At 49.8% G+C, this 21093-nt stretch overlaps 8 protein-coding genes across 8 annotated transcripts; 4 read left to right on the top strand and 4 right to left on the bottom strand.

The window, feature by feature from the left end:
* Positions 1-218: 218 nt before the first annotated feature.
* HFM1 (DNA helicase) lies at positions 219-7047 on the top strand (the record flags this gene model as incomplete). Its single annotated transcript, XM_076630618.1, has 31 exons — positions 219-432; positions 549-1127; positions 1190-1357; positions 1435-1559; positions 1632-1703; positions 1773-1960; positions 2021-2062; positions 2129-2277; positions 2339-2411; positions 2472-2845; positions 2919-2965; positions 3039-3156; positions 3229-3287; positions 3351-3367; positions 3431-3480; positions 3537-3746; positions 3809-3819; positions 3878-4021; positions 4088-4108; positions 4169-4213; positions 4272-4392; positions 4461-4518; positions 4585-4661; positions 4726-4733; positions 4794-4873; positions 4933-5157; positions 5216-5334; positions 5398-5460; positions 5516-5556; positions 5620-5689; positions 5756-7047. 31 exons carry the CDS (start codon positions 219-221, stop codon positions 7045-7047), a joined length of 4860 nt encoding a protein of 1619 aa, XP_076489355.1.
* Positions 7048-7199: 152 nt separating this feature from the next.
* On the bottom strand, positions 7200-8186 carry JCM6883_002825 (ferredoxin family 2Fe-2S iron-sulfur cluster binding protein; the record flags this gene model as incomplete). Its single annotated transcript, XM_076630617.1, has 7 exons — positions 7200-7222; positions 7287-7378; positions 7448-7482; positions 7560-7654; positions 7721-7827; positions 7900-7942; positions 8024-8186. 7 exons carry the CDS (start codon positions 8184-8186, stop codon positions 7200-7202), a joined length of 558 nt encoding a protein of 185 aa, XP_076489354.1.
* Positions 8187-8344: 158 nt separating this feature from the next.
* On the top strand, positions 8345-10600 carry NPR2 (nitrogen permease regulating protein NPR2; the record flags this gene model as incomplete). Its single annotated transcript, XM_076630616.1, has 6 exons — positions 8345-8423; positions 8492-8840; positions 8906-9311; positions 9374-9471; positions 9529-9686; positions 9747-10600. 6 exons carry the CDS (start codon positions 8345-8347, stop codon positions 10598-10600), a joined length of 1944 nt encoding a protein of 647 aa, XP_076489353.1.
* A 74-nt stretch (positions 10601-10674) lies between these two features.
* JCM6883_002823 (uncharacterized protein) lies at positions 10675-12388 on the bottom strand (the record flags this gene model as incomplete). The annotated part of the gene is made up of 4 exons (XM_076630615.1): positions 10675-11158; positions 11221-11556; positions 11629-11850; positions 11922-12388. The coding sequence occupies 4 exons, from the start codon at positions 12386-12388 to the stop codon at positions 10675-10677; spliced, it is 1509 nt and encodes a 502-aa protein (XP_076489352.1).
* Positions 12389-12665: 277 nt separating this feature from the next.
* On the top strand, positions 12666-14281 carry JCM6883_002822 (uncharacterized protein; the record flags this gene model as incomplete). Its single annotated transcript, XM_076630614.1, has 5 exons — positions 12666-12947; positions 13012-13221; positions 13285-13476; positions 13543-13857; positions 13934-14281. The coding sequence occupies 5 exons, from the start codon at positions 12666-12668 to the stop codon at positions 14279-14281; spliced, it is 1347 nt and encodes a 448-aa protein (XP_076489351.1).
* Positions 14282-15080: 799 nt separating this feature from the next.
* JCM6883_002821 (uncharacterized protein) lies at positions 15081-17718 on the bottom strand (the record flags this gene model as incomplete). Its single annotated transcript, XM_076630613.1, has 6 exons — positions 15081-15207; positions 15297-15809; positions 15876-16007; positions 16076-16561; positions 16658-16935; positions 17017-17718. 6 exons carry the CDS (start codon positions 17716-17718, stop codon positions 15081-15083), a joined length of 2238 nt encoding a protein of 745 aa, XP_076489350.1.
* Positions 17719-17921: 203 nt separating this feature from the next.
* Positions 17922-18706, bottom strand: RSM24 (mitochondrial 37S ribosomal protein mS35 RSM24; the record flags this gene model as incomplete). The annotated part of the gene is made up of 2 exons (XM_076630612.1): positions 17922-18382; positions 18478-18706. The coding sequence occupies 2 exons, from the start codon at positions 18704-18706 to the stop codon at positions 17922-17924; spliced, it is 690 nt and encodes a 229-aa protein (XP_076489349.1).
* A 292-nt stretch (positions 18707-18998) lies between these two features.
* JCM6883_002819 (uncharacterized protein) lies at positions 18999-20769 on the top strand (the record flags this gene model as incomplete). The annotated part of the gene is made up of 7 exons (XM_076630611.1): positions 18999-19262; positions 19373-19544; positions 19623-19729; positions 19797-19818; positions 19902-20013; positions 20144-20326; positions 20424-20769. 7 exons carry the CDS (start codon positions 18999-19001, stop codon positions 20767-20769), a joined length of 1206 nt encoding a protein of 401 aa, XP_076489348.1.
* Between the last annotated feature and the right edge of the window lie 324 nt (positions 20770-21093).

The raw sequence follows: 21093 nt of genomic DNA, 5'->3' as shown, positions 1-21093 counted from the left end.
CCATTCTTTCCCTGCTCTTTGGGGGGATTATTGTAGACTAGACACACCAAAAGGGAATACCCGCAATCACTCTTCGCAAGCATCGCAACACGACAGTACATCTCACATTTCTTCTCTCCTTTTCAGCACGAGAGCGATTTTCTTTTTTTCTTTTCTCTCTTTCCTTCTTCTCACTTCATTTTTACAGGACCTCGCTAGCTTTAGTCGATTCTGTCGACATGTCGCAGTATCATCCACAGTACAACTACGATACTCCCTCGTCTCTTCGCCCTCATCGACCTCCTCCTTCAATCGACGAAAACGGATTCAACTTCGATCCTCGTCATTCCGGTTCCTCTTTCTACGACGACCCTGAAGAATTCGAGACTATGAGAGAGCTCGATAGGGAGGGTCAAGGCTCAAGCATGATGGAGTTGGAAGAAGGCGGAGCTGGTGAGTCATTTTCCTCCTCGCTTTCCCACTCTGTCGCATCCAGTGTACCCTTCGCACTTCCCAGATATCCAGAGACACCGTAGCTGACGACTCATGTGAGCGAGTTGTTCGTGTAGACCTCTTCGCGGCGACACCACTCTCCTCGGCAACTCCCTCTTCTTCAGGCGACCCTTCGTCTTCCTACGCTCCGCAACCGGCTCTGACTTCGTCTAGCGGCAACTCTCGACGTCCTCAACCTCCTCCATTCTTCTCAGGCCCGCCTCCTCCCGCTCCAAATTTCTCGTTCTCTCAATTCGGCGGTACGATCTCGAATCCTTCTTCTTCCTCTTCTGCTCGGTCCGCTGCTCCGTTCCACAACTCTCGACATACTGCTTTGTCCTCGAGTGTGGTGACTCGACCTAACCCGATCAGACCAATGCCGATCAAACCTGTTGCGCAAAGGAATTTCTCCCAACCTCGAGCTTATTCCTCTTCCGGGTTTTCCTCGTATCCAGCCTCTACGAACGCCCATCGAGGACATGGTTTTAGCGTGAGTATGATTGGACCGAAGTGGAACAGTGCTTCGAACGAAACTGGACTTGAAGATCGTGGTCGATTCGAAGAAGTCGAGGAAGAAGATCAAGACGAAGCTCAGTACTGGGGTGATAGCGGATACGATGCAGCTGTAATGTCAGTCGATACCGATCAACAACAAGGTAAGTCAAAACTCTCTGAATAGTATCGCTTGGAACTATTCAGTTGACTTGTTTCCTTTCAGCTCAAACCCGTCGACCTGTTCCTCCTCTTCAAACCTCCCAAGATTCTCGCGTACAGTACTACGACGATCTCATCCCTCAAGATCAAGGTCCCTCTTTCACTCGAAACGCTGTTTCGTCGAATCGAATCCAAAGGGGTGGAATCAAACTCGTTGCAGTTTCTCGACTTCGTGCGTCTCTGCCTCTCTCTCTCTCTGCAATCAGTGGAAGATTTGGGCTGACGCTACCTTGGCGCGTCCTTCGAAAGCTGACGCTTTCCGTTCGATCTGGCGATTCGGAGTTTTCAACGCGGTGCAAAGTGTCTGTTTCGATATAGTCTACGGTACCGACGAAAACGTTGTCGTCTCGGCTCCAACAGGTGCTGGAAAGACTGTGAGTACCGACGTTCTATGATGATGATCCGAGCGACTGAACGAGCTCAACATTTCGTGCTCCCTTTCGTAGGTTCTCTTCGAACTTGCGATCATTCGTCTACTCATGAGTTCTGAATCGACTCAATCGAAAGTACTCTACATGGTAAGTCCCCTCCTTCCGCTCTGCCTTCTCCCTCAACTCTGACCAACCCATTTCCGGTGAGAGAAATAGGCTCCGACGAAATCGCTCTGTGCCGAACGAGCAAACGACTGGAAGAAGAAGTTCGACTCTGGACTCGGCTGGAAAGTCGTCGAGTTGACGGGAGATTCAGATATCGGTTCGACTGTTTGGCGAGAGATTTCGAGTTCGAGAATCATTGTCACGACGCCGGAGAAATGGGATGCGATGACGAGGAGGTGGTGAGTCACTCGCTCAATCGCTTGTGATTGGTTTCTTGCTGACTGACTTCGATGCGGTAGGCATGATCACGATCGAATTCTATCAGAATTGCAGCTGTTCTGGTTCGTTCATTCTCCCATCTCTTGAAGAGAGTCTCGACTCACAGGGTATTCGAACTCTCCGTTCAGCGTCGATGAGGTTCATTCGGTCGGTACGGATGTCAGAGGAGCTGTTCTCGAGGTCGTCGTCTCAAGAATGAAAACTCTCGGAACCTCGACTCGCTTCGTCGCTGTCTCTGCTACCGTTCCGAACATCAAAGACGTTGCTGATTGGCTCAGTGAGTCTGAATTCCCTCATACCTATGAGTGTGCCGCAGAACTTACGATGTCGTTTTATAGGTAATGTCTCCGATCAACAACCTGCGAAAGTGTTTGAATTTGGTGACGAGTTCCGACCTTGTCCTCTTCAGAAGTGCGTGAATCAGTTTCTCCTTCAATCTCAGTCATATCATACTGACTCGGCTCTCGGCAGGATCGTTTACGGCTACAACAAGAACAACAACGATTTCGCCTTCGCCAAAACTCTCAACCTCGAACTGTACAACCTCATCAAGAAGCACGCTTTCGGAAACCCTGTCCTCATCTTCTGCTCGACCCGAAAAGGGTGTCTCGAAGCCGCCGAACAACTCGTCAAAGATTACAAAGAATCTCTCGCTTCCTCCTCTGCGAAATCGAATCGACCAAACCTCGCTTGGCCGAAACCTCCTCGCACTTCGTACTCGATCAACGATAAACGATTGGCTTCGCTCATCGAGACTGGGGTGTCGACTCATCATGCGGGAATGGACGTGAATGATCGAAAACTTGTTGAGAAACTGTTCCTCGATGGAAAGATTAGTGTCATCTGTAAGTCGGAAGAGACTCTCTCGCCCCCCGAGCTTCATTCACCTGAGCTTCATTCACCTGAGGTATTACACAGGCTCGACCTCTACTCTCGCCGTTGGTGTCAACTTGCCAGCAAGAATGGTGAGCTCTCGATTTCCTGTTCCTAGCTCAGCTCCGATCACTGACCTGGCCTCTTGACCCCGAACTCTTACAGGTCATTATTCGGGGAACGAAAGGCTACTTCGACGGTCGAACAGTGGATTACGCCGATATGGACATCCTTCAAATGTTAGGAAGAGCTGGTCGTCCTCAATTCGACAAGATTGGAGTTGGTGAGCTCTGTCGACTCATGTCTACTGCTGATGGGATGAGCTGCTGACTGTGTGCTTGATGACTCGTGACAGCGCTGATCATGACGGAAAGGGATCAACAACAGAGATACGAAAACTTGGTCAATGCTCAGGTGAGTTTGTTCTCCTCGTCTGCTAGCGCTACCTCCTAAGCTGACTTCTTGACATACCTGCAGAAAAAACTCGAGAGCTGGTGAGTCTGCCCTCCATGCCCGACTAGCTTCAGATCGCTCAGGTGTTCTTTGATGCTTCACAGCTTGCACAAAAACCTCACCGAACACATCAACTCAGAGATTACCCTACGCAGTAAGTCCAATCACCTAATCGACTGAGATTCTCGAGCTGATTGTGCTGCTCGACAGCGATCACGAACGTCGATTCCGCTCTGCGCTGGCTTCGCTCGACTTTCCTCTACGTTCGAATCTCGAAGAATGCTCCTTACTACGCGATCGCTAAGAACAGCAAACTCTCGCCTGACGCTCGTCTCGAGGAGATCTGTGTCGAAGCCGTCAAGCAATTGGTCAGTGAAGGAATCGTGGTCGAGGATGAAGATCAATCGTTGGCTCCGAATGGTGAGTTTTTTATTTCTGCTCTTCGCATCTGATCGAGCTGACGGGTAGTCCGCACACCGCAGAGTACAGTGACGTGAGTACGGTACTGAACCCGCGAAATAAGACAGAGCTGATACTCATCGCCTGTTCAGATCATGAGTCGTTTCTACATCTCTCACCCAACTTTCGTCGCCCTCAAATCGATGCCACACGGTGCGAACATGCGTTCCCTCCTTGAAACCATTTCGAAAGCAGAAGAGTTCAGCTCGTTCCGTCTTCGTCAAGGGGAGAAGAGTGTAAGTTCCGATTCACTGCAAACGCTCGTTTCTGTTTTCGCTGAACCTGGTTGATTTACGATTTAGGTTCTCGCGAAAGTCAACAAGGTGAGCTCGCTGCTGCTGAATGCATTGCTGAGCTGAGCTTACGTTGGCGATCTCTCGCAGATGATTCGTTTCCCGGTTGAAAAGGTCGCAACGACTGCTGATCGAGTGAGGCTGACCACTTCGTGCCGTTCCCCCAGAGCTAATCTCGCTCGACGAACGATAGATCATGATCCTTCTTCAAGTCGTCCTCGAGGGAATAGCTGGAGCCGACATCAAAACTGAAAACGTCAATCCTCTGCTCGAAATCTCTGCGATCTGGCCTTCTGCCGTCCGTATCGCCAAGGGTGAGCTACATTTCACCTCTCTCTTCTCGCTTCATCTGTTAACTGGCCCTCTTCGTTCTTCTTGACAGCCATCTTCGATCTCGCAGTTCTTCGCAAGGATGGAGCGGCTCGAGTTGCCTTCGAATTGTCAGTCCTTCTTTGCTCGTGAACGCCTCGCACAGTCTCACTGATGCTCTACGTGACTCCTTGTAGACTTCGTTCATTGAATGGTCGCTGCTGGGATGGATCGTCGTTTGTTCTTCGTCAGTTGAAAGGAATAGGAGAAAAGGGTGCGTTTTACTCTTCGCTCTATCCTCTGAGGCTCTCGATGCTGACTCATCCGTCAACAAGCAGGCTACAAAGTAAGTCTCGAAATTATGCTTTTCAGGTCTCGCTACTGACTCTCGTTCGGTTGTTGAAAGGCTCTTGTCGATAGTGGAATTCGTTCGTTCGCAGATGTCGCTAATGCCGCTCCCGATCGTCTCGAGCTCATCTTGCACCGGTGAGTCGGCCTAGGACTAGTGTGTTCTCGACTATCGCTCACTTCTCTCCTCTCTGCAGAAAACCTCCCTACGGCTCGAGTCTCATCGACGCAGCGAAATCTTTCCCCAAGTTCCAAATCTCCCTCTCAATCGAGAACGAAGAAGTACGAGACGTAGGAGTCGAAGTTGAGCTCAGAGTCGAAGTCAATCTGCAGCAAACCAAACCTCCCGCGATCACGAAGAAAGGAGTCATGAACCTGTATGCGAGTTTGTTGATATTGACTAGCGACAATCACTTCATCGAGTACGTCTTGTTCTTCTTTCCGCCATGATGATGCTCTCTGACACATTGCACTCGTTAGATACCGTCGTTGTCCTCTTTCTCAAATCGCGAAAGGTTCAATCAAACCTTTCTCCGTCTTGGTCATTCTCGTCAAACCGAGTCAACGTGTTGTCGCCTCGGTATCGTGTGATCTGATCGGTGAGCTCTATTCAAATCTCCGTTTTCGACTCTCAATCTTATTCGCAATCTTTCGATTTGCAGCTGGTTCTGAACTTCGTGCTGAAGTCAAACCTGCGACGAAAGCTTCCGACTTCCCTGTTCCTCGTGAGCTAATCCAGCTTCGAATGAGCAAGTGAAGCGCTGACGAGGCGCTTCGCAGATCTCTCGAGTGATCCGGATGAAAGCTTGGACGAATTCAGAGTACAGCCCGACTTCCACCTCCTTTCGACCAACTAGCGAGCTGACACGATCGCCGCGTCACAGGCTCAACCTACTCCCGCATCTTCGAAACCAGTATCGAAACCGTTCAAGGCTCCCACCCAAAAACGTCCAGGTTCGTTTCTTTTCGTCCTCAGGTGCCCCCTCGATTCCAACAATGACGCGTCTCGTTCATCTACAGCGGCGGAAGTCGAAGGTCCAGCTGAGATCCCTCAACCTCGCATGCGTCCAGACGGGAAGTACGATTGCAATCATTCTTGCGGCGACAAAACGAAATGCAAACATTTCTGGCGAGTTTTCACTCTCTCGAGTCTCGCCGAATCCCCTGTCGCGCATATTAACATCTGGCTTATCAGTTGTCGCGATGGACTCGACAAACCTCCTCCTCCGTCAAAGAAACGCAAACTCGCAGCATCAAACTCTCGCACCAATTCGACCGAACCAACTTCCTCCTCGGCCACGTCGAAGAAGCAGAAGACCCAAAGCCGAATTCCGATGAAAGTTTCGTCTGGTGTCACGCTCACTCAAGATTCGTCCGGCAAGATCGTCACTCGAAAGAAATCTTCCGATTCTGCTGCCGAACCGAAACAAACTTCGACGAACGACGATGAAGACGATATTCAGGACGACGATGACGACGACTTCGAGTTCCCAACTCCCGAGCAAGTCGCGTCTGGACATTACGAACGAGACAAGAAGAAACTTCCAAGACGAAAAGCACCAAGAAAGAAGAAACTTGTTTTCTCGCAACCTTCTCCTCCTCCTCCAGCTCCCTCTCGCTCTCGTACCGTCTCCCCTGATCCATTCGCCTCATCTCCCGAACAAGACTCGGCTTCGACTCTCCCTTCCTCGACTACCAATACTTCTTCCGCTTTCTCCAAGAAAAAGGAACCTCTCTCTCGTCCTTCATTCGATAAATCGACTCTGGCACTCGACAAGAAATCGAAAGTCTCCTTCAAGGAGTTCGATTCCAGTGATGACGAACTCGAAATCGACGTTGAGGTACCGAAAAAGAAGCAGGAGTCCTTCGTCGTCAAAGAGCAGAAAATCGAGACAGATGAACCTCTATTCCGTAAAGATCCTTTCGAACCTGACAACTCTGACCACGACGATGATGATTTCTTCGACAAGTTGTATCCTCCTATCGAGAACGACGAGGTCGGCGGAGGAGGAGGAGGAAAGGATATCTTTGCTGGAGCCGCGGAAATCGAGGATGAGTTCGATCAATTGGATGCGGATACGGCTCGAGCGATAGAGAAGTCGTTTGAAGATCTACTTGAAGCGGAAGCGGAAAATCGACGGGAGGGAAGAGCTGGAGAGGGAGGAGGATACTCGGGAATCGAGAACGGAAAAGGAGACAAAGTTGGAAAAGACGAGGTCGAGGTCAGTCAGGAGAAGGAAGAGACGGTAGGAGATGATGAAGACGATGATTTTGATGATTGGCTCAACGCGAACGTCGTGATCAAAGATTGAAGGAGGTTGGCGTGAAATTTTGGGGGTAGTTCGGAAAAGCGAGGTTGGAGTTCTTTCGCTTTGTATCTGACCCAAGGCAATGCCACTTCTCTCTATTTGTACAACTGTCGAGTCATGCGCTTGAGAGAGTGAGTAGTATATTGCACGAGATTTTAGTGAGGTGTCGGTTTTGAGCCTACGCAAGATAGAAGAGACTGTCAGCTCGATCACGGGCAGGAGCTGAGCAGAATCGAGCTTACCATCTACTCGCAAGTTGCGCGTAGCACTCGGTAGAGTAATCGTAGTTCCCTGCATATCTTTCGTCACTTTCACTTGACAGCCAAGTCGAGAACTGAAATCACCGAAGATGCTCATCAATTCTTCATCTGAGATGTTGCGAGGATAATCAAAGGTGACTCACGTATCAGTGAGTCCGAAAGCAAGGTCAAGCATGTCCTGGGAGAAACGGACGAGAAGAATGTCAGATTCCGCTCCTAAAGGTGTCTCTCGGAATACAGTCTCGAGAGACTCACATTCTCATCATCATCCGGTTCTTCAAGCTTGTCGTAAACGTCGTCTTCTAGGATAACGTGACAAGTCGAACAAGCGACGGATTTTTCGCAAGCAGCTAAAGTGAGAAACTCGAATATACCGTCAGTTTCTCATCCAATTGACGGCAATCTGGAATCCTCACCTTCGATATCGAGATCATACTCCCACGATACGTCTACGATATCGTCCCCTTCGTTCGCCTCGCAGGTAACGATTTCTCCGTTAGGTTTCTTGAAATGCAGAGTGATCCTATCATCTCGTGCGAAAGGGTCGAAGTTTAGCTCTGTCAATAGTCGAGCTGAGGAAGACGATCCTACGCACCCTTCTCCAGGCTTTGGTCGTCCCTTTCCACCATGTTGAGGAACTTCAGAAGGCGAATTTGCAGAGATGAATCAGCAGCACGTCTGTTAGCACGATTGTAGCATATTCATCTCTACAAACTCACGAGGTGTAGAAGAGAAACTCCTGAGTGCTGGTGGCCGTGTCGAAGAGAGGGAAAGATGAGGTCGGGATTGGGCAAAAGTTGAGATCGAACCGAGAGTCTGTCGGGTAGGGCGGGCTAGCATTGATCGAGTAGCCGTAAGCGCTGTTCTCATAGGTGCTGCCATCCTGAGTACGAGGCTGAAAGGTAGCGGAGGAAGAGCAGTTCCGTTTCGATCAACAATTCGTCTCTTTCCCTTCACCTTTCCACTCCGATCACCGACAAGACTACAGATAGTCTAGCTAGCAACCCAGAGATACGGCGGGGAAGCGTCCTGGGCGGTCAATGCCGGCTTTATCGCGCAAAGAGAAACTCAAACAAGAATCAGGTTCTTACGTCCCAAAACTCGTCGCTTGCTTCTACGGTGAGTCGCTCCTACTGCTCTGATGAACAATTAGATGAAGCTGAACGAGAAGCCGTGCGCTCGTTCAGCCGTTTTCGACCCCACTCTCGGACCTCGAGTCGTTCACCAAATCCCTGAAGGTTCCGTCGCTACTGCCTTATCGACGTTCCCCTCCCGTACAGACTCTCCTGAAGACTCGATCTCTTCCGCCTCCCGTCCTTCGTCCTCGTCCGCCTCAAATTCCTCGACTCCGCATCCTTCGAATCTTTCTCCTCCTCAAGATGGACTTGCAGCGGGGGCAGAATCGATTATCAGATCGACCCCAGTCTTGTTCGATTTCTCCTCTGTGATCGACTTCGTCATTCCGAAACCGGAACTGTGCGGACATCTCATCACGAAAGCGACGAGAACTTCCAAAATCCTAGGTCTTCCGACTCGGTTCGTTCACTCCCTCTCCCTGCTCTCACTTTCCTCACTGAGTCCACGGCGACTCGACTCTCCAGGATCGTCGACGAAGAGAAATACCATCACAGCAAACAAGTCTACAACCGCAATTCGTTCATCTTCAACGTCTGTTTCGTTTTCGAACGAGACGCCGAATTATCCGTCTACGAACCCGTCGCATGGAAAGTCGGCCGGATCCTCGGTCAACTCGAAGAAACTCATTCCCTCCTCTCCAACCCCGGTCCCAATGCGAAAGATTTCTCAATCGCGAATTTGTTGGAACAAATGTATCTCGATTTGAACGCTTATTCAGAAACGAGTATAAGTTTGTTGGATACGGATTTGAGTTTGTTCTTGTTGCCGTTTTATGCGAATCCTCCGGATGTGAAACTGTGGGATGTACCGATCGCAGTTGCGGACTTGGAAGCGATGAAAAGTTATAGCTGGGATGTGACTCTTTACAAGGTAAGCTCTCACTATGCTATGATCACATGCGAGACTGTTGCTGACTCTGCCGTTGTCTCCAGATCTGTAGCTTTATCAACGGAGTTAATCACGTTCGCAAAATCGCCGAATTGGCTGAAGTCGACCTCTATCTCGCGAGAATGTGTATTCGACATCTCCTGTAAGCGTCTTTCCTGCCTCTTAATGAATCTCGACTGATCGCAAGGGCGATTTGTAGGTACTACAACGCCGTCATCCTCGTTGACTTGTTCCAATTCACAAACTCCTACACGGCTCTTTCCGATATCGCTGAAATCGCACATGCTCCCGAAGACGACGACGATGAAGGCACCGACATTCGACTTGAATGCGAGAATTACGTTTTCTCGGGCGATGGTGAGTCGAAGGTTGGATCAGAGGAAAATTGACTCTAAATCTACCTTCTCCTATTCACAGCCGACAGTTCACCGGTCCCCTTCTCCACTCTACTCAAATTCTATTCCCAACTTCGACCAGGTCTAACCGTCTCCGCTTGGATCGACGATCTCTCACTCGACTCTTACCCGATTGACGTCCGACGAATGATCCAGTTCGGAGTGATCAAAGGCTTCCTTCGTCGAGTTTACGCGTACCCAATCTGGCTCGAACATCCTTCTTTGCAACCTCCCCCTCCTTCTTCGAATACGAAACCGACAACAGAAAACGAAAAAAGCAAATCCGCGACGAAAGCTCTAACCAGCCAACTCGAGCGACTCGACCTCGACCCCCTCAGCAGTGGTGGAAGACCCTCATTATCACGCGCCAACTCGAGTCAACCCAAAATGCTCCATTCGCCTCATTCGGAAACCTCTACTCGTTCCGCTCCTGAGATCAGTCGACCTCCTCGAGCTCCTCACGGTACCGGTGGTCGTAGAACTCCACTCCCCCTTTCCACCACCGTTTCCGCGCATACCTCCGCCCGGAACTCGCCTGCTTCCGAAGCACCTCCTCCCGAACGAGTTGACTCCGATTCCCCTTCCCCCGAAGGACGACGCCAAAGTAACACGACTGCGATTCCTCCGATCTATCCGAATAGTTTGACGCTCATGTTGGATGGGAATCATCATACGGATGAAATCTGTCTGAAGTACGGGATTGGATGGACTACGTTACAGATTGTATTGAAACACTTGGGAGGAGGAGGAGGAGGAGGCAACGACGAGACTGAACAGATGGGGACGGTAGGAGGTAGGAGAGGAAGTAGGGATACAACAAATGGGGCTAGCGGAGGGAGTGGGTATGGAAAAAACGTTGTGATGTTGTGGATCTAGATAGGTCTCTTTTCTCCTGATGACCGCTCAATGTTGTACTACAGTGCGCTCGATGTAAACGATTCTCTTGCTCTTCATCCTGAAGGTCTGAACGGAACCCTAGCTGAACTTGTCGCATTTCCTGTTTCTCCAAATCGACGCGCCGGTAAAGGCGGCGGAGGCATCTCTTGCAATCGACGAGTTTGTTGTCGAGGAGTCGAGACCGGTGTAGGGCGAGGAGTCGATCGAGGTGTGGTTTGAGAGTGGGAAGGAATGAAAGGTCGAGTTTGATGCATCGGCGTAGGAGCTCTAGGGACCCCTCCTGCTATGGATGAAGAGGAGACGGGTAGAGGGAGAGGCGGAGGAGGCATCATTCGACGATCTTCGTCGGGATCGTGCGAGAAAGGTTGGGAGTAGTGCGAAGAAGCGGGAGGGGGATGAGAGAGTTGTCGCGGCGCGGGATCGAATTGAGCGACGGAAGCGGGCGGCTCGAAGGTCGAGGGAAGATCTTTAGGGGGAGCAGAAGAAGTCGAAGGTCGCTGAGAAGCTCCAGATGCGCTTGGCGTGTAGGCGAAATGTCTGCAAGTTACTCAATCGAATCTAAGGAACGCGACAACGCTTAGGAAACGACCAATACTCACGAGAGGTGTTCTTTGATCGATGCTGGTCCGTTTGAGCTTCCTCTACTTCCTCCTCCTGACATTCTCGAAGCTCTTCCAGCCGCATTTTGACCCAGTTCTCCCTCTCCATTTCCAGCTAAATGAATCGTTCTCGAACTCTTGATCCCATCGATCGGAGGTAGTTCGTTCTCGGGGATTGTTTCAGGCCGAGTCCAGTGATGCAAGCGGTGAGACGCTCGAGATGCGGGAGTGAGAGTCAGGCGACTTGGTCGAAGTTGATCGTAGGATGCTTCGCGGTCTTGGGATTGTTGCGAGTGAGGAGGCGAATAGACGGGATGATAACCTTCTTCTTCGAGTCTGCTTGCATCAGAGTAACAATGTCAGCGGAATTCGAAGCGAGAAGAGAATTCGTTCGAGAGAGAGGCGAACTGGTTCGATTGTTCGACAGCTCTCCTCTTTCGATATTGGTTCTCCTCTCCCGCTTCATTCTCGTCGTACTGTTGACGAGTGCCGTCGGAATGACCGACTCCTTGATCTCGATAATCCTCAAATCGATCCTCGCGAATCTCGATCGGTCGGGCTGTCGGAGCTGGATCCTTATACAATCGAGCCTGTAGTGCACCGATCTCCGCTCGTAGCTGATCGTTCTCCCTGTGGATTTGCCAACCTCATTAGCGAAAACCAATTACGAGAATCGCTTTTGAAGGCGGCTTTCGACTCACGCTTTCAACCCTTTTCCCTTCTTGACTTCCCCTAGTAGCCTCGTAATAGATCTTTTCTGCTGCACACACTTCGGTTTCAAATACTCCACCTGATCCATCAAACTCTTCAACTGAAACTGTGCCGCCATCAAAGCCGTATTCCACATTTCCCCTAGATCGCTGAAATACATCGACATTTCGTTCGTCGGATCATCGAGTACGAGTAAGGCGAGGGGAGTGATCGTTTGACAGGCGGGACAAGGGAGACGGACTTGATCGAGAGGTTGAGGAGCGGGTTTGGAGGTGAAAAGACAGGGGTGACAGATAATGTGTTGGCAGGTCGTTAGGTAGAACGGTAAGGGAGCGGTAGGAGCAGGCGGAGCGGGTTCTGAAGAGCCAGAAGGAGTAGTTTGAGGTTGAGAGGGAGATGGGACGAAGTAGTCGCGATGACATGATGAACAGGCGATGAATTCGTGGAAAGATCTCATGGCAGTATCAGAGCGTCTTGCTCGTAGTTTGGAGCAGCCTGTACTACAGCTCAGAGTGATGGAGCGAAGCAAATGTTGATTGATCGAAGAGTGGAAGTCGAAGAACGCGTTCAGAATCGCCAAGGAGGTCCTGAGCCCTTTCTGAGAGGTTTCCGAGTATGTTCACAGTGGTTTGATGGTTCAGCGATGTCGTTGCCGAGAATTGTGAGTAGAACAAGATCAAGAGTCTTTCCCGGGCTTTCCCTCCGCTGTTTTGTCCTCTTTCCCTTCACTCGCGATGACAGAACCCTCTCCAGACCCGCTCAAAGCAGCTTTACGCTCTATCCCAGAATACAACACGGCGAAGATCCAATTCTACTATTCATCTTTACCCGGTCGCAAAACATCGAACCCGACTGGATACTCTTCCGCCTTGTCCTGGTGGCGCAAGACTCTATCAGACCTCACAGCGAAAGGGTTGTTGGGACAGGATAAGCTCGTACTGAATGTCGATGAGGAATTGAGGGAGAATTTGAGATGGGATAAAGCTGGGAGACCTTCGAGTCTAGGCGTCATCGTGGTCAGTCTGTTCGCCCTGTACGATACGAGTATCGAAATCTTACAGGGTCGGTTGGAATTGACAGGGTGAATTGGCGTCGACGAGCGACCTCGTTTCCCTCGACAATTATCTTTCCTCTCCTTCTCCCGAAGGTTTCTCTGTACTTTCGCTCCTGTCTCGTCCATTCTGGTGGGGGATCTCGAAAGTCGTCGGAACCTCTGACTTAGGTGAACAAGCCGACGAGACTGAGTGGAATAAACGAAAAGGGGAATGGGTAATTCCAGATTTAGTTCAGGTTCGTCTTTCTCTGCTTCAGTCGTTCGCTTTGAGCGTCACTAATCCAGTCGAAGACAAGCAGAAAGCTGCAAACTCGATCATCCCTCTCTTTTCGGAACTCCACGTCGACCCAATCTCGAGATTATACACCATCAAATCGTTCCGAGAGAAACTTGGATCGAAAGCTCTTCCCGGTGTAACCCTCTCTGAGCGAGACTGTCGCGTACTAGCGACTTATCTTGCTGGAAAGGGACACTGTGCTATCGAGGGAGATGTAAGTCGTTTTCTGATCCTTTTCGATCAGCTCTCAGAATGCTCAAACCCCTTGACCTCTCTCTAGGTCATTAAATTCTCCCCACCCCTCTCCAACTCATCCGCGAAAGACCCCGTCACTATTACAGAATCCGATCGATCGATCCTCAATCTCCTCTCGACTCTCTCGACTCTCTCCTCCTACATCACTTCCCTCGAATCCCGTATTACTCACGAACAATCCCAAGCCCTCTCCTACCTTTCCAAGAAACAATCCACCATGGCGAAGAGTCACTTGGTCGCTAAGAAGCGACTCGAGAAAGTTCTGGAAGAGAGAGTGGCGAGTAGGGATAAAGTACAACAAGTCGTTTTGGGAATCGAGAGGGCGAAAGGGGATGAAGAAGTGCGTTCCTTTTCCTTCTCCTTTCTCACAGGAAGGCTTACTGACGAGGTCCTCGTGCTGTGTGTGTTATATGTAGACTCTCGAAGCACTCTCCCTCGGTTCCTCTACCCTTCGTTCAATCCTCGCTTCCCCAACTCTACAATTGTCAAACATCGAAGCGACCACTTCCGCGCTCGACGAGACTCTCGTCGCCGCTACAGAGATCAACGAAGCGGTCGATAGTGTGGCGCCGTTGGATGCCGAGATGGAAGGTGAGGTGGAGGATGAGTTGAGGGAGTTGCAGGAGAGGGAGAAGAAGGATGAGGAGGTCGAGAGGGAGAAGAAATTGCTGGAGGCTAGAGCGCCGAAGATTGAACCGGAGAGCAAGGTGGCTGAAGTGGAAACGGCGGAGGACGAGAAGGGAAAGGATAAGGTGTTGGCTTAGTTTCGTATAATCTCTTCTTTATGTTGTTCGTAGTTGTCTGTATTGTCCCTACTTAGCACTTCCATGTATTTCTGAGTCTGCATCTCGCTTTTCGTCCACCTTCGTGACCTCGCTTGCACGGCACAACTCGTAAATTCCTTTCTCGATCGAGTCGTTCGGGTGCAGTCGTCGGGATTCCTGTTTGGAGCCGCTGCCAATGAGTAGCTCAGCAGCTCAGAGAACGTGGAATATAGTCCTGCGGTTCTGCTGAGACTTCCGCCGCTCTATTCAAATGACCGGGAACGAAGTTGCGGAAATTCTTCAGTCCAAGCTCGTTCGCTCGACTCGAAGGCCGTGTCCCACGGCGGGACACGGCGTTCCCTTCGGGCGAAGTAGTCTCGCATGTCGCTCGATGAATTTGCATGAGGGCTTCAAGCGTTTGGGTTTCGAGAGCGTTATGGAGTCTGAGCTGCTGGGTCGTTTCACCGAGCTCTGTCGTTGCGGGAGTACTCGGCAGTAAGTACTCGGGGTACACCTAGACAGAGAAGACGAAGTAAGTAGTTAAGGGTCTCGAACAACGATAGCTTTCTTCCGCGAAGTGGACAATTGGCCAGCGCACCTTGAATTCGTCGGACCTCTCAAGCCCAGTGCTCTATCAGTGAAAGCTAGACGTTAGAAGGTCTGGTAAGAATCATCAACTCATGCGTCAAAGCTCTATCGAAACTCAAATGACAAGTCTTCCACTCTCGATCTCGCTTCGTCCAATCCTTCATCGCGATGAGAAACGATAGCCATTCCATACGTTAACTCCTCAACAATCTCATCCCATTCTCAACCTCTCAATCTCCCTCCTCAACTCGTCCAAACTCGATTGTAAGCTCGCGGCATCCTCAAACTGTCTCCTCGAATTCGCGTCCTCCAAATAACTCTGCACCAGCTTCTCTTGTCTGTCCCCACCAGAAACCAATCTCATCAGTCACAATCTCCTTCAACGGAAGAAAGAGAAAGGGGGAAAGGGGGAAGGAGAGAGACTCACTCTAAAAGTACCCCGAGTTGTCCATCCTGAGTTTCTTCCTCCTCATTCTCCGGTCCCAACCTCAATAATTTCCCATCACTCCCACCGTCAGCTCCGCCTACTTCTCCGATCCGTTCTCGAACTTTTCGTAACTCTTCCTCACTTAACAAACTTTCTAAACTTTTCGTCCCTGCTGCTTCCTCACCCGCTTCCTTCTTCTTCGTCGAGGATGCCTTGCCAGAGATCTCCTCGATAGAACCCAATGAGCGCAAGAGACTCAGTTTCTCGTTTAACCAATTCATTGATCTTGTTCCTAAAGCTTTTTGTAACCTTTCCAATTCACCTCCTCCTCCATTTCCTCCTGCTCCTGTTGCTGATGATGATGTTGATGAAGGTTGGGATTGGGAGAGGGAAAGAAGTCGTTTAGAAAGAGTATCGTAGGAAGCTAGATTCGTTATGAGACGAGCTCGGAGGGAGGAGGTTTGGGATTTCGATGGAGGAGGCGACGATAACGAGGATTGATCCGATTGATTCCTACGCAGTCAAGGAAATCAGCAAGAGAAGACAAAGAAGAGAAGACAGGACGAAAGAGAAACGAACCCTTGTAACCTCACGATCAACTCCTGAAACTCTTGTAAAGATAAATCGATTTCTTCCTCCAATTGTTTCAAGACTCGATAGAGTTTTAACCAGTTAGGAGTCTTCAATGGGAGGGTAGAGAATTGATGTCTCCTACATCATTTACACATCCACATCCTCATCAGTCCCGTGTCAAAGAAGAGGAAGGGAGGGAGACGTACAGAACCGTATTGAGACAATCTCGACAGATTCGCACTTTTTTCCGTTCATCCTTCTTCTCCTTCTCCTTCTCCACCTTCTTTCCTCCCTGCGTCTGAGCAGAAGGATTGTTGCTTCCAGACATGAGTTCCTCCAAAGTCTTCTTCGCCGCATCCCGATCCTGTTCGATCGGTGCGATTTCCACAATCAATCCTTTCCTCCTCCTCTTCTTCGTGCCTGTCACAACTCCTTTCTCTTTCTCCGCTGTACTTGGACCTTGGAGAGAAGTGGAGGAGTCGGAGGGGATATAGGTGAAAAAAGTTGAACATCTTTCTTTCCTCGTAACTCTTGATGGTTCCTTCTTTTCTGTCGATTCGGATAGCGTTTTTGAGGGAGAGAGCGAAGATGTTGATGACTCTGAGGAGGTAGGTGGAGTAGGTGGGAGGAAACAAACGATTCGACCACATAATCGACAATGATGTTTCCTCGTCAATAATCCAAAACTAGCTCTGTATCCCATCCCCGATCGTCGTTCCCAACCTCCGTCAGTCTCGCTTTTGATTCACACCATCACAGAGAGTGAGAGCTGGGAGGGAGTGACTCACGAACAAATCCTACATTCCTTGACATTCCTATCTTCCTCCCAAGTAACGAGTTTCTGCTCCTCCTTCTCCAAGTCACCTGCCGAGAATGTCGCGGAAGTCGAGATACCGGTAGCGGAGGAGAAATTCGTGACGCCAAGTTTGAAGAGTTCTTTTGCGGAGGAAGAGAGCGAGGGGGAGGATCGAAAAGGATCTGTGAGGGAAGCGAGAGTCGTAGTCGGATTTATGGTTGAGGTTGAGGGCTCAGAAGTGGGCGTAAGTGGAAAATGCAACTCTAGTAACTAAATGAACTTCATCTCAGTCAGCTTCTCAATCCTCATTCGCGCAAATGGAAAAGAGGGAGAGCGTAGAAGATTTCGTACTTTATCGACCCTCCTCTCTAATCTCTCCTCTTCGCCCGCTTTCTCCCTTCTCCTCCCTTTTCTGACCCTCAAAAACTCTTCTGTCCTATCCCGTTTGACTCCGGGAGGTTGGAACGTTTGAATATAAGGCATCATCTTTCGTCCTCCTGTTGAGTGTTGTTGTAGCTGCTGGGGTTGTTTCGTCGGTGAGGAATGAGTCGAAGGTGATGGGGATAGAGGACGTGAGGAGGAAGCATGTACTGAAGGGGGAGGGGAGAACGGACGAGGAGAATGATTACTCGAAGTTGAAGTTGTGGGGGTTGAAGAAGTTCCACCTCCTCTTCCTCCTCCTCCCGAGACTGGTGCCGTAGAGGAATGTAACATACTTGGAGCATTCAACGGAGACCTTCCTGCCTGATAGCCCCCCGTTGAACTACTCGTCGTAGAAGAGTTGGAAGGATGATTAACCATCCCTGGTCTTCCTGTCCCTGTTGACGCAGCCGATAAACTCCTCTGTGGTTGTTGAGGAACGGGGAACCCGAGATACCCATTATTCGAATCGATCGAACTCGTGTTCCGTGTGTGTGATGAGGCACGAGACGATGAAGAGTGAGAGTAAGATGACGATTGTTGGGATTGGAGTTGGGAGAGGGATGCGATCGAGGATTGGGTCGAGTGTCGTTTTGGAGTGTAGGGAATGTAGGAGGGAGTAGGGGAAGACATTCCCCGGTGGTTCGTAGAAAAGTGAGGGAGAGAGGATTATTGAGTGAACCGCCTTGGGGTCTACTTTCGCACAGCTGTCTCTCGCTCGGTGCACCCAATGGGAGTATTCTGTTTACTTCTTGCAATGTAGAAACGGGACCATGGACACGACAGGAAGGATAGATGCGAAAATAACGAAAATTCAAAACCTCTTCCCTTCCTCCTTAATTCGCCTGCTCCATCGATCTTGGTCTCAACCATTCCCTCGGGAAATCCTTCATCCCGACCGTTTTCTTCCCCTTCCCTTTCCTCTCGATTCTCTTCTTAACCCCCCTAAAATCTAACGGTACATCCTCGAATCCATCTTTCGTCGAATCCTTCGCTTCGGAGAGTAATTTATCGAGTGTATCCGAACACCATTTCTCGTTCATTTTCTCCGAAGGGTACAATTCACAACTCAATTTGAACGTCCCTTCTCCTGGGCCATCTGTTGAAGGGGTGAAACGAGGTCCAGCTAGTAACTTGAATTTGTGTAGTTGAGAGGGCGTCAAGGAGAGAGAAGAGAGAGGGACGATGATAGAGATCTTGCGAGATGCAGGGTGTGATTCACCTTGATAGTGTTGGTGTCGGACTTGAATGAAATGGGTCGAAGCGTTAGGAGGGAAGAAAGGTTGTCGGAATTTCACTACACTCACATGCCCCCATCTCTCTCGATCAGCTCTTACTCCTTCTTCTCGCGGAGTACTCAGAGAACGGATAGAGAGAGAGGGTAGAACGTACGAAGATCTTTGAATTGTAATTGTTCCAACCTCAAGTAATGCAACATTTGTCGTTGTTTCTCCATCTTCAACAAACTCGGTCGAGTCAACGGGAAATTGAACGCAGAGGCATCAGGGCCGATCGTGTTGGCGATATCCAAGGGGTCCCGAGAGGAGGAGAAGGATGAATTGGGTCGACGGGCGAAAAGTCGGAGAGAGGAGGAGAGGGAGAGGGGTGCGGTGGAACGCATCGTAGAAGGAGTAGGAGGAGGTCTAAGGAGGACTTGGATGGAATGGAATGGAGGAGAAAGGTGCTGCGAATTAGATCAAGGAAGAGAGAAGGAATCGTCCCCGAAACTCGTTTCTCATCTACCCCTCACTGTACGCAACCGATCGACCAATCCATACCCCTCAGAACCCTACCAGAACCGACAGAGACTCGACCAAGGACCCTCAAACGCGTCTGCGAACTTCTTCCACTTTGATCCGAGATCGCGCCGCTTCCTCTCCCATCTCTCTCCTCCTCTATCTCATCAACCAACGATGTCCTACCCTTACGGCGGTCAAGTACAAGGACAGGGAGGACCACCATACGCATCACAACAATACTCTTCATCAGATTTCATTTCCCCTCGAGACGACGAACTCCAGACGGGGAATCTTCGTCCACAACAAACAACGTATCCTCCCCAGTTACACGATTACAATTCGGATGATGTTGAATCTTTGAAGGCACCTCCGATGGGTGGGTATGGACAGACTATGAGTAGTGGAGTACCAGTGACGAGGGGTAGTATAGCTGCGCAGGTTCGTTTCTTTCCTTTCTCTCTCTCTCTCTCGTTCCCTTGCTCTATCGCATTGAGCTTGAATGAATGACGAGCTGATCAGAGGGAGAGTGGTTTTGTGCGTGAGGATAGATGGCAGCTGAAGGACAAATTCCTAAAAAAGTAGGATTGAAAATGTACCGAAAAGATGAACATGCCGGGGCTTTAACGAGGGGAGGGAAATTTAGGTGTTGTGGAAGAGTCGTTTGTTGTACCATCATGTTGGTCGTTTTAATTATCGTTGGGATCGTTGCTGCTTTCTTCCGTACGTTCGCCCCCCTTTCGAGCGAGATTGAGCTAGCTGGCAGAATCGAGCTGATAAGGAGGGCAACGAGTCGTACAGTCTGGGTCAAACCTCCGGATGTCAGTTTCAATGGGATTGAACCACCTTCGAATGGTCAAGAAGTTTCGGTCGTTGGATCGGGATTCAATATTAACGTTCGATTAAACGTGAGATCGCTTCCTCTTTCTCTGGCCCGGTCTGTCTTGCATATTCACTTCTCGATGAGTCAAACAGATCGGAGTAATCAATCCCAACTGTACGTCCTCCGTTCCTCATTTCTCCCCTCAGACTTGCTCGAAAAGACAAGAGACTTACCTCGTCAATTCGATCGGTTTACAGTTTTCGGAGCGAGTTTCGACAAGATTTCAGCGACGGCTTATTACCCTACGAAACCTGACGATGCGATCGGAGGTGGAACGTTGGATGATGTCGAAATTCCAAAGAACTCAAAGTGTGCTTCTCTTCTTCTCTACTTCCTCATTCCCTTCGGCTCTTCGCGAAGTCAGAGCACTCCAGGATCCAGTCAAGAGGGGTTTCCTCGTCGAGCTGTAACTAACGCCGCGTCTTTTCCGTGTCGATAGTTCAACGATCCATTTCCCCTTCTCGATCAACTACACAACTTCGTACGATTCAGACCTCTCCGTTCTCAAAGATATCGCGACGAAATGCGGGTTCCTAGGAGGTTCAAGTGGGAAAGAAGATTTGAAAGTGAATTATAAAGTCGAAACGAAAGTTAAAGTGATTGCAGTTTCAGTATCACCTACGTACGTTCTCTCCCTTTCCTTCCTTCCCTTCTCGCCGTTCTCTTCTCTCTGCTGAAGAGGACAAGAGAAACTGATGATTTGGGAGCGAGGAGAATAGGTTCTCTTCCTCAGCGTCCTTCGCATGTCCCCTTTCTGAATCCGACCTAAAAGGTTTCCTAGGTTCCTCTGACCTCTCCTCCCTCGGACTCGGTTCCCTCTCCGGTGCTCTCGGCGGCTTGGGCTCTCGTCTCCGTCTCGCGAAGCGGGATGACTTGATCGAGGAGGGACAGAGGGCATTGGAGAAAATTTATGAGAGAGGATGGGAGGTATTGAGGGAGAGAGATCTGGGGAGAAGGATGAGAGTAATGGAAAGGAAAGAGAGAGAGGGGGAGAAGGGGGTCTTCGATTCGAAAAGGAGGTTTAGGATCGGGACGTTGGGTCCGAGATTCCCTTTACTTCGATGAGATCCACGACCATGACAATGACGAGGCATAGACATTCCTCATGATGAACTTTGTTGTACTAGAATGGACACTTGAACGATAACGATCACGCTACACACTCACTCCTTTCTTTCGTTTTCATTCGGTTTTGTTTTGTGATTTTCATCTTGTTTTCTCTTCTCACTCTCTCTCTACTTCCCTGGACGACTATAACTTTCATGAACCTGTCTGCATTCTCTCTGTAAAACTCTTTCTGTGTCTTTTTCGAACCCGTCAGAAAGAAGAGTTGAATGAGAAAGCTCGAATGACTTACCGTAATTGCGAATTGAATTGACTCAGAGTAAC

Source organism: Sporobolomyces salmoneus (assembly GCF_050403485.1).
Source record: "Sporobolomyces salmoneus JCM6883 DNA, S_salmoneus_JCM6883_v1_ctg11, whole genome shotgun sequence".
Lineage (NCBI taxonomy): Eukaryota > Fungi > Basidiomycota > Microbotryomycetes > Sporidiobolales > Sporidiobolaceae > Sporobolomyces > Sporobolomyces salmoneus.
Note: the sequence above shows the minus strand (reverse complement) of the source record. Positions and strands in the feature narration are given on the sequence as shown.